Below are 11,913 nucleotides of genomic sequence, written 5' to 3' on the forward strand. Positions count from 1 at the left end.
ATATATGACAGGTTCGACGATATGTTCGGCCTGAACGAAATTGGATTCAAAATGGTGGTGTACAGAATCAGCCGCCTTACCACCGTAATGATATTACACGGAATCACATCACCCTGTCATGTGACCAGATCCTCAGCTCTGAGTAGTATACATTTAAGTGGACGGACATACATACATGCGGATGGACAAACACTGTTCCAGACGGCTTTGCCCTATGGGCGTAAAAAAAACCTTTTCAGAGCACTGTGAATTCATATTCTCCCTCGAGAGTTGGTACTGTTACGGATTCGTCACTTCCGTTGTGGTGGTTTTCACCCACTGTAAACATTTTTGATTCCATGTACTATTATTGTTTTCAAAAGGTTTATTGTTTATGAACTGTTTCCAAAAGGTGAGAAAGTTAAAGTTAAAATAAATCGGAAACCAGATCGGGAACCGGAGGACGAAGAGGAAGAAGAGGAAAAAGAAGGCGGAGCGAGTGGAGTCGGACAAGAAGCATAGTTGCTTTGCGGTCCGGAGCGAACGTTGGCGTGCAAGAGTCTCGAGTGAACTTTGGGTTTCCTAGGAAAGGGATTCCTGCGACAGAGTGGTTATCGCCGTGACAGATTAACCTGCGTGTCAGGTTTTGCAATCGATTCCCGGAGAGAATTATCGTCGGGCCGTTACGTCTCGAGAACGGGCCGTTGGCTATTTTGACTCGCGCCCTTTGTGCGTCGAGCAAGGTTTCTTTGCTTCGCTTCAGCCTTTGCGCTTCACGCAAGGTTTTTTCTTTGCTTCACGACCGCCGTTTTCACCGCATTCAGACGTATCTGGTGTGTGTGTGTGTGCAACGTGGATTTTGAAGGTAAATCGGAGGTTCGCCGACTGTGAGCCGCGGAACGTCCATACCCGAGGGTGTGATTTCCCAGTCGCTTGGAGGGTGCCTTTGGATTTCCCAGTCGCCTTGAGGCCGCCTTTGCACAGCTTTGGCAGCAGGACTGTAACTGCCAACCCAACGGGATTCTGGTGTCCATTGGACATTGATCTGACGATCGCTGGAGCGAGTCAACTTTGGCTTGAAGCCGGGAACAAGAGACATTGGGAATGTTCTTGTTTCACTCACTTGGAGCACAGTGAGTTATATATTACGAAACTGGTGGTACCATCATATGACATATTGATTGTACTTTTGATTACTATTATTGTTGTACTGTTATTCTTGTGTAATCTTAATACAATATTTGTTTGTGAGTAACAATTAGTGTGGCTTCTCCATTGATCTTTGACATACAGAATAACACATTTTTCTGTCGTGACTCCTCTCGGAGCTCGGAGGTACACCATCACCAGCGGGTCGGGGAGGAGCACGTAACAGAAATCGGGGGCTCGTCCGAGAAATTGGGAACTCGTCCAAAATTGGCCCAAATTGAAATTGGGGTCCTCGTCCGGGATAGAATTCCCTAATAACATTCGTCTGGGATAGAATTCCCGAACATTCCCAAAATTCCCAAATTTGGAATTTTTCTAACATTCCCAATTTTTTCAAAAAATTTGAAAATTTTTTGTGTGAAGATTAACAGGTGTTAACTGATAGTCACCATGGTGTTTGACGCAGAAAAGTTTGTGGCATCCCCTAATGAGGCACAGTTCCTAGCGTTAAAAAGATCGGAACTCTTGATATTGGCCAAACATGGTAACTTGGAGGTCCGAGCTCATATGAAGAAAGCAGAGATGCAGACATTGGTGGTAGAATCTCTGGTGGGACAGGGAACATGGACAGAGGTAGCCTAGGATTGGTTACCCGAGGAAAAAGAAAATGTGGAGCTCCGGAAAATGGAGATGCAACTGCAGAGCCAGGAAAGGTTAAAAGAGTTGGAATGGAAAGCTGAGGAGAGAAGAGCAGAGGAAAGGAGAGCTGAAAGAGAACTCGAGGAAAAAAGAGTAGAACAGGAACGAGAACTCGAGGAAAAAAGAGTAGAACAGGAACGAGAATTCGAAGAAAGAAGAGCAAAGGAAAGAGCAGAGGAAAGGAGAGCCGAAAGGGAGTTAAAGGAATGTGACGTGGAGTATCAGAAGGAAGTTAAACTCAAGGAGCTGGAATTAATGGGAGAACGGAGAGAAGTCGTATCCATGCTGGCTAGTTCGACAACTAGTCAGAACACCTGGGATGTTGGTAGGCATGTGAGGCTGGTTCCACCCTTCAATGAAAAGGAGGTAGCCAAGTTTTTTTTACACTTTGAGAAAGTGGCTCAAATGCTAAAATGGCCTGTGGGGTCCTGGACTATGTTAGTGCAAAGTGTTCTGGTGGGTAAAGCTCAAGATATCTATTCGGCTTTACCGATTGACCAATGTGCAGATTATGAGATCGTGAAGAAAACCATTTTCAAAGTCTATGAATTGGTCCCTGAAGCTTACCGGCAAAAATTCCGGAATGCCAGGAAGAGGGAGAGTGAGACCCATGTGGAGTTTGCCAGAATGAAGGAAACCATGTTTGATCGGTGGTGTGATTCAAAGGGGATTGGGAAAGACTTCAAACTGTTGCGACAATTGATCTTAGTGGAGGAATTCAAACAGTGTGTCCACGCGGACATTAAAGTACATCTGGAGGAAAAGAAGGTACCAGAGTTGTATGAGGCAGCAACCGTGGCAGATGACTATGCCTTGACACACAGGATGGGGTTCCACAAACCTAACTTCCCACCTAGAGTTAGCCAGGGGAGTTATGGTAAATCAGGTGGGGAGAACAAATATTGATGGAGGCGGCCTAGAGATGACTATGAGGACAAATCTGATACCGCGACTTTTAGGGATCAGAAGACTACAGTTCCAAGACAGACTTATCTTCCGGGGGGCTCGAGGCAGACCACAAGTTTTTCCTCCGGGCCTACTTGCGCTTTTTGCAGGAAACCTGGGCATTTGATGTCCCAATGTTACGCCCTGAAAAGGAAAAATCAGGAGCGGAGTCAGACGAGTGCAACTCCGAATGTATTGGCAAATGCGAGAAATCGTCCTTGGAGGACAGTGCCTTGTGAAGGTTCCCATGCCAAAGTCACGGCATCACAGAACGACCTTGCTCAAGAGGGTTACAAACCTTTTATTTCAGAGGGGTTTGTGTTACTGGATGGGGACTTGACTATCCAGAGACCTGTTAGTGTATTGAGGGACACAGGAGCACATCAATCTTTGATGCTTGAAGGCATTTTGCCATTGTCAGAGAAGACGGCAACTGGTGTTCGTGTTCTTTTACATGGGGTTGGTGGACCTGTTAAAGCTCCACTTCATGTCATCCATTTGAAGTCTGACTTGGTGTCAGGACCGGTCACCGTAGGTTTACAAGCCACTCTACCTGTAGAGGGAATATCTTTTGTTATCGGGAATGATGTGGCCGGTGGTCAAGTTTCTGGTAACCCGATGTTTGTTGAAAAGCCTCGTATGGAAAATAACACCGCACGGTTGGAGCGGGAGATTCCGGGTATCTTTCCATCCTGTACTGCGACTCGTGCTATGGGTAGGAAGCGATCTGAAGAGAAAAGGAAGGTGCTGACGTCACGCTATGCACAGACACTTATTGTCAAGTACCCTGAAACTAAATGTCAGCACACACAAGTCATGGATAGAGGCAAGGTTGGCAAGCTCTTTGTGGGTGGACTGAACTTCAACACAAGGGAAGAGGTTCTGGACACTATCTTTGACAAGTATGGACCACTCTTGGAAGTGCTGTTGATAAAAGACAGGGAGACGCAAAAGTCGAGAGGGTTTGGCTTTGTCACGTTTGAAAACCCAAAGGACGACAAAGATGCAGAAAAGGATTTGAATGGCAAGGATTTGGATGGTCGGACCATAACAGTAGTGAAGGCAGGCCATGGGCTTCGAGGGGGCTATAGAGGAGGAAAACGTGGAGGTAGTTTCAGGGGTGGCTATGGCTCCTGGGGTGGGAGTAGTAGTTTTGGTGGTGGCCGCAGTCGAGATTACTATGGAGGCTCCCAGAGTTACGGCAGCTCCCAAAGGGATGATTATCAGGGTAATGGCCGAGAAGGAGACCGCTATTCCCGTGATTACAGCGACAAGCGCTCCAACCGTGATTATTATGAAAGTTAGGAAGAGTTTGAGTTTGAAGCACTGAATGCTGTGGAGCAGCCGAGCCGAGATTCCTACACGGATTAACCGTGAACTCCACGTTCCTAAAGGCGTCCATGTAGTGAATACTTCCAGGCCTCACCACCCAACCACCATGAAACCTGGCTCTCAGCTCGGCCTCCTTGAAAAAGTGCTATAGATTTGCTTTGTGATTTTTGATCACAACCCTTAACCTTCATTCAAAAAATGAAAAATAAAAACCAGAGGTTGATGAGATGGAGTTTGGGTTTGCAGGAGTTCAACTTGGAAATTGAGCATGTAAAGGGCAGGGACAATGTCGTTGCTGATGCTTTGTCCAGAGTGAACTAACTTTGGAAATCTCTGTGGGTTGTTTGGAAGTTTTGTTGCTTTATTTTTGGGAAATATTAATTATTGTTGCTCACGTGAATTGATGATTTGGGTGTGAGTTTTACTTTTGTTTGTTAAAAGAGTTTTTCCCTGCAAAGAAAGTTTTCACTATGTTCAAACTTTCTTTCTTGATGGGGGGAAGTGTTACGGATTCGTCACTTCCGTTGTGGTGGTTTTCATCCACTGTAAACATTTTTGATTCCATGTACTGTTATTGTTTTCAAAAGGTTTATTGTTTATGAACTGTTTTCAAAAGGTGAGAAAGTTAGAGTTAAAAGAAACCGGAAACCAGATCGGGAACCGGACGACAAAGAGGAAGAAGAGAAAAAAGAAGGCGGAGTGAGTGGAGTCGGACAAGAAGCATAGTTGCTTTGCGGTCCGGAGAGAACGTTGGCGAGCAAGAGTCACGAGTGAACTTTGGGTTTACCAGGAAAGGGATTCCTGCGACAGAGTGGTTATCGCCGTGACAGATTAACCTGCGTGTCAGGTTTTGCGATCGATTCCCGGAGAGAATTATCGTCGGGCCGTTACGTCTCGAGAATGGGCCGTCGGCCATTTTGACTCGCGCCCCTTGTGCGCCGAGCAAGGTTTCTTTGCTTCGCTTCAGCCTTTGCGCGTCGCGCAAGGTTTTTCTTTGCTTCACGTCCGCCGTGTTCACCGCATTCAGACGTATCTGGTGTGTGTGTGTGTGTGTGTGTGTGTGTGTGTGTGTGTGTGTGCGTGTGCGCGCGCAATGCGGATTTTGAAGGTAAATCGGAGGTTCGCCGACTGTGAGCGTCCATACCCGAGGGTGTGATTTCCCAGTCGCCTGGAGGGCGCCTTTGGATTTCCCAGTCGCCTTGAGGACGCCTTTGCACAGCTTTGGCAGCAGGACTGTAACTGCCAACCCAACGGGATTCTGGTCTCGATTGGACATTGATCTGACGATCGCTGGAGCGAGTCAACTTTGGCTTGAAGCCGGGAATAAGAGAAATTGGGAATGTTCTTGTTTCACTCACTTGGAGCACAGTGAGGTATATATTACGAAACTGATGGTACCATCATAGGACATATTGATTGTACTTTTGATTACTATTATTGTTGTACTGTTATTCTTGTGTGATCTTAACACAACATTTGTTTGTGAGTAACAATTGGTGTGGCTTCTCCATTGATCTTTGACATGCAGAATAACACATTTTTCTGCCGTGACTCCTCTCGGGGCTTGGAGGTACACTGTGACCAGGGGGTCGGGGAGGAGCACATAACAGTCGTAACAGTACCCATACGTTGTTTCACCCCTCTTCTCTGGAAATTGGAGAAGCTTGAGCTTTGACAATCATTCCTTGTCTGCGGACAAGTAGAACGAAGCATTCTGAATTCGACAGATTTTTATTGAAGTTTGGTAACTGTCATGAAAGGCAAGGAGCTGATGTTTCGAGTGTTAACCCTTCGTTGGATGGAGCCACACTTTTGATTGAATACATTTCCAGAATAACGTCTGATAATGTAGTTTGTGTTTCCTCAAATGTAATTTGTGTGAAATATTTGTCAATTATCCAATACTTTTGAAAGATGGTTTGAATTTTTATGCTTTTTCTGATTTGTCTTTGCAGAGAAACAAATGAAACTGGTTTCTTGTTCCAACTGTTCCAAGTTGTTCAACCCAGAAGTTTTCAATCCACACATGACTCGGACCATTTGTGGTGAAACTGACAAGTTTGGCATCGTGTCTGACAACCGCAGTTGCAAAAGTTGTACAGAGACATTAATCAATATCCAAGGAAGTGGGAGATCATACAAGTGTTCTGTGTTTGACAAATCATTTACTCTTTCGTCATCTTTAAATCTTCATCAAAAAATACACACAGGTGAGAATCCCCTAAATAAAGATGTTTCACCGAAAAAGGATGTGGAGATTTTGAGTTCTGGGAGAACCTCCTCCCATATCCTGAAGGTAGAAAGTGGAGAAATTGACCAATATGAGAAATTCCAAAAGTGCTCTGTTTGCAGTAAGAATTTTCCAAATTCTTTGTCATTGAAAATACATGAAAGAATACACACAGGTGAGAAGCTTTCCAAGTGTCCTGTATGCAGCAAGGATTTTATAACTGACTCATCAATGAAAAAACATGAAAGAATTCACACGGGTGAGAAGCCGTACAAGTGTTCTGTGTGCAGCAAGGATTTCATAACTGCCTCATCAATGAAAAGCCATGAAAGAATTCACACAGGCGAGAAGCCGTACAAGTGTTCTGTGTGCAACAAGGATTTTATATCTTCCTCGTCAATGAAAAGCCATGAAAGAATTCACACAGGTGCGAAGCCGTACAAGTGTCCTTTGTGCAGCAAGGATTTTCGAATTTGCTCATCATTGAAGATACATGAAAGAATTCACACAGGGGAGAAGCCGTACAAGTGTTATGTTTGTAGTAAGGACTTTGCTGATTCATCATATTTACATCGGCATCAAAGAATACACACAAGAGAAAAACCTTACAAATGTTCAGTTTGCAGTAAGGACTTTGCTCATTCATCATATTTACATAGGCATCAAAGAATACACACAAGAGAAAAACCTTACAAATGTTCAGTTTGCAGTAAGTACTTTGCTGATTCATCACATTTACATCGGCACCAAAGAATACACACAAGAGAAAAACCTTACAAATGTTCAGTTTGCAGTAAGGACTTTGCTGATTCATCACATTTACATCGGCATCAAAGAATACACACAAGAGAAAAACCTTACAAATGTTCAGTTTGCAGTAAGGACTTTGCTGATTCATCACATTTACATCGGCATCAAACAATACACACAAGAGAAAAACCTTACAAATGTTCAGTTTGCAGTAAGGACTTTGCTGATTCATCGTATTTACATCAGCATCAAAAATCACACACAGCAGAGAAGCCTTTCAAATGTTCTGTGTGTCCTAAGGCCTTTACTTTTTTGCAACTTTTGAAGAATCATCAAAGAACACACACAGGTGAGAAGCCTTTCAAATGTTCTGTGTGTCCTAAGGCCTTTACTTTTTCACAACTTTTGAAGAATCATCAAAGAACACACACAGGTGAGAAGCCGTACAAGTGTTCTGTGTGCAACAAGGATTTTAGAACTTCCTCATCAATTAAAAGCCATGAAAGAATTCACACAGGTGAGAAGCCGTACAAATGTTTTGTTTGTGGCAAGGTTTTCATTCAATCCGCAAATTTATCCGAACATAAAAAAATACACTTTGGAAGAAGACCGCATAGGTGCTCTGTTTGCAACAAGGATTTTATAACTGCCTCATCAATGAAAAAACATGAAAGAATTCACACAGGTGAGAAGCCTTACAAGTGTTCTGTGTGCAGCAAGGATTTTCGAATTTGCTCATCACTGAAGGTACATGAAAGAATTCACACAGGTGAGAAGCCATACAAGTGTTCTGTTTGTGGCAAGGTTTTTGGTCGAAACTCACATTTTTATGAACATAAAAAAATACACAGTGGAAGTAGACCGCACATGTGTTCTGTGTGCAGCAAGGATTTTCTAACTTCCTCATCACTGAAAATACATGAAAGAATTCACACAGGTGAGAAGCCATACAAGTGTTCTGTGTGCAGCAAGGATTTTATATCTTCCTCAAAAATGAAAAATCATGAAAGAATTCACACAGGTGAGAAGCTTTGCAAATGTTCTGTCTGTGGCAAAGCGTTTACTTTTCCATCATGTTTGCATGAACATAAAAAAATACACACGGGAGAGAGGCCTCACAAGTGTTCTGTGTGCAACAAGGATTTTATATCTTCCTCGTCAATGAAAAAACATGAAAGAATTCACACAGGTGCGAAGCCATACAAGTGTTCTGTGTGCAGCAAGGATTTTATAACTTCCTCATCAATGAAAAGCCATGAAAGAATTCACACGGGTGAGAAGCCGTACAAGTGTTCTGTGTGCAGCAAGGATTTTCGATTTTACTCATCAATGAAAAGACATGAAAGAATTCACACAGGTGAGAAGCTGTACAAATGTTCTGTTTGTAGCAAGGAATTTATTGATTCAAGGGATTTGGATCGGCATCAAAGAATACACACAGGTGAAAAACCCTACAAATGTTCAGTTTGTAAAAAGGACTTTGGTGATTCATCATATTTACATCGGCATCAAAAAATACACACAGGAGAGAAGCCTTTCAAATGTTCTGTGTGTCCGAAGGCCTTTACTTTCTCGGAAGTTTTGAAGAATCATCAAAGAATACACACAGGAGAAAAGCCGTACAAGTGTTTGGTTTGCAACAAGGATTTTGGTCATTCTTCACATTTATATCAACACAAAAAAGTACACAGTGGAAGAAGACCGTTCACGTGCTCCGTTTGCAGTAAGGATTTTCAAAATTCCTCAGCAATGAAAACCCATAATAGAATTCACACAGGTGAGAAGCCGTACAAGTGTTCTGTGTGTGGCAACGCGTATGCTTGTTCATCAAATTTATATAAACATCAAAAAGTACACCCTGGAGAGGTGAGAGGATCCTCACAAATAAATGTTCTGTAAGTTATGCATGAGATTTAGCAAATTCCTCATCAGACATGGAGACATTCACACAAGTGAGAAGGAAATTGCATAATGTTACAAATGCAAACACTTGGGAGCGGCTATTCCAAAAACGTTGTCATTAAAATATTATTATGGTGGAACAAAATTAAACTCTTAAGAAAACATAAGCGGTTGCAGCAAGGACAAGTCGAAGATGGAATTAGAAGTCAATGGTGACCAACAAATGGTAATTTCCTTTAATGCCACAATGGATGAATATGACACAAACTTGGGATGAAAATCCCACAGTACGAACTTTGGAAGAGTAGGAGCACTCAACAGACCAATGGAACTGCACAGCAGATGGAGAGACGAGAGACTCGTGCAGCATGACAAGAGAAACTGAGATACTGTTCTTCTTGAGAAGCTGAAGATAATGACAACCAATTCACAATAACTGAAAGAGAAGTTGTGCAACAGGATGGGAACTCAGACCATGGCTCTTTACCAGAAGCCCAACAGCAAGACCGGAACATAACAGAATGATATGATGCAGATCCACCGTTGGGAAGATAAAGTACAAGTCCCACCTGCGAATGCAGACGAGAAGACTTGCTTGTGTTTTTTTGTTTTTCTTTATATTATAAAGGCTTGTGGATAAGTTTGAAATAAATGAAGAGAAAATACACATAAACTCTGATTTCATTGTCAAAATAACTCCATGCCAGGATCATTTCAATTGCAGTGTTGAAAAGTCAATTTTAGAAAGTTCCCTTGACCATTTTCACTTGACAGGTTTGACATCACGGAAGGCTCATTCCATTGTTCCACTGTATCACTCGTAACATCTGTGGCCAATCCAAACTTTTTGGACAGGCCCATCCTCACAATGTAATGACTGTGACGATCCAATCTTTCTTCTCCCATGTGTTGTGGAATTTGGACAGTATGTAATTGATGAATCAATAATTCAATGTCCAAACCTTTTGTCAGAAGAAGGATTGACAAATTTTAATTCCCGAGGAGGATATCACTTTCGTTTTCAAGAAGATACACAGCAAGAAACAATAAACCCTTATCAAACCAAGAGGAAAACACTGCAAATCAGGAAGTGCACACTGCCAGATACACAACAAAATCCTAAATCAAAGTCCTCAGTGAAAAATCCTGGAAATAAGTGGCTATATCTTTTACTCATGTTCGACACTACAAGGACATCTGAAAGGTTACTTACTTTATACTATGTAAATGTAAACTACAAAAAAACTTTATATATTTTACTTATTAAACTTTTAAATATAATCAGAAATACCTGAGTTTTGCCAGCACATCAAATTCCAAACCTGCATGTTATCTGTAATTCATTCATCTTTAACATTATTGTTTCACAGGATTTTAGCATCACTGTCCTGATAATTCAGTGGATTTTTATAATTTTAATTATTGTTTTTGAAAAAGATTTACTGGGAACTCCTGACAGTTTTTTTTAACTCAAAAGGCCAGAGATAGCTCCCCTGCTGAAGCAAACTTGTATGCAACTGCATCAATTACAGGTATTTAGTTCCGAATTGTTGCCTTTATGGTGTTTTTGAAAAACAAGACTGCATTGACAATTCCATACGCAATTTTAAGACTTTAAAAAACAGTCATAAAACCAACTTGTATGTGAAGCAAGTGGGAAGAAAGAAAGGTACATGTGAATCACCATCCCCCAGAGGTCACGTAGGCAAAACCATTTACTTTCATGAATGCAAGTGGGAGGGAATACACCCCTCCACCCTGCAAAATAATTTACGAATATTTTGCATCTCACTTATCAAACAATGTTCGTTACATACTCCATACTGAGTTAATTTGACCGAGAGAACAGCTATGATTTCACCAAGTTTGTTTCGCCAAAAGGCAAACAATCAATGCAAATGAAGAACATTGTCTCTGGAAATTAGTTTTTACCAAACACAATGGAAATGGTAAACAAGTTTCTTTGAATACTGATTTGCTCCTCTCCCGGGGCTCAACATGGCGCCAGCTGTCAGTCGTATTATTTAACTAGAAAACCTCATCTTTCTACAACTTGCTTATCAAACTCTTAAAAAAAACATTTTATATGTCTATATTTGAGTGAATTAAAAACATAATGCAACGAGATTTTCTGAATCATTATTCGATATTGTACAAAATTATTTATCATTTGGGAAGACCCAATCTAATACTAATATTATATTTCACAGCACAATGTATCATTCTTAGTCATAAAGAAATAACTAAAACTATACAAAAAAAGATTTACCATTCTGTGGTGTTCTACAAAACTATTACAAGAGGTGGTCTAATGTTGCCTCTGTTGAGAGTTATACTTTCCCGAGCAAATAACTTTGGTCAGGGTGCCAGCGATAATTCGCCTGCTGGAGACAAATTTTAACTTCTTGATGGAAGTCATAAAAAACTTGCACACGAGGTGAGTATGTTCTAAACACGATTGTGACAGGTTGTGGCTCATATAAATCACTCGATTCATCGATAAAATTTACACTTCCCCAATCTTTCCTCTGGTGCTGTATCCAGGACCATAATATAGAAGTGTTCAATTTAATTATTTCAGTCACAGGTTGACCCTGTTTTGAGGAACAATCATTCAGAATTTTAACCCTGCTTTCACAAATAATTCCTGTTCTTTTAGTTTTCGGTCCTCAGGTTAAATTATTACCAAATTCACCTGAGGATCGCTGACCAAAATGGTCTCCACGGATATACCTTCTCATCGTCCGGGCAAGTCTTTGAACAGAAAAAAGGTCTCCAACATAGGCCACTTTACTGAGCCCATTGTTCAGCAGTATCCCCATTAGTCCCCTACCGGTGTACACCGGATGGGACTATAGGTTTGCATGCCGTCCCTCCGTCTGTCTGTCAGTCTGTCAGTCCGTCATGCAAAGAACAGTTTTCCGGAC

The 11,913-nt window shown here is 41.8% G+C and overlaps 1 protein-coding gene across 1 annotated transcript; it reads left to right on the forward strand.

Moving 5' to 3' along the window:
* Positions 1-21: 21 nt before the first annotated feature.
* LOC137428488 (uncharacterized) lies at positions 22-8,983 on the forward strand. The gene is made up of 8 exons (XM_078777087.1): positions 22-220; positions 363-391; positions 623-805; positions 3,194-3,261; positions 3,492-3,554; positions 5,808-5,884; positions 6,060-8,774; positions 8,832-8,983. The coding sequence occupies exons 1-8, from the start codon at positions 22-24 to the stop codon at positions 8,981-8,983; spliced, it is 3,486 nt and encodes a 1,161-aa protein (XP_078633213.1).
* Positions 8,984-11,913: the final 2,930 nt, after the last annotated feature.

This window comes from Myxine glutinosa, chromosome 5 (assembly GCF_964187855.1).
Source record: "Myxine glutinosa chromosome 5, kmMyxGlut1.1, whole genome shotgun sequence".
Taxonomy (NCBI): Eukaryota; Metazoa; Chordata; class Myxini; order Myxiniformes; family Myxinidae; genus Myxine; species Myxine glutinosa.

Bases quoted from the DNA above. Each gene is read 5' to 3' on its own strand.
- LOC137428488 (XM_078777087.1), top strand. From the start codon at position 22: ATGTTCGGCCTGAACGAAATTGGATTCAAAATGGTGGTGTACAGAATC. The intron at 3,555-5,807 runs GTACCCTGAAAC...GCGGACAAGTAG, and splicing joins GCACAGACACTTATTGTCAA to AACGAAGCATTCTGAATTCG. The intron at 5,885-6,059 runs GTGTTAACCCTT...TTGTCTTTGCAG, and splicing joins GCAAGGAGCTGATGTTTCGA to AGAAACAAATGAAACTGGTT.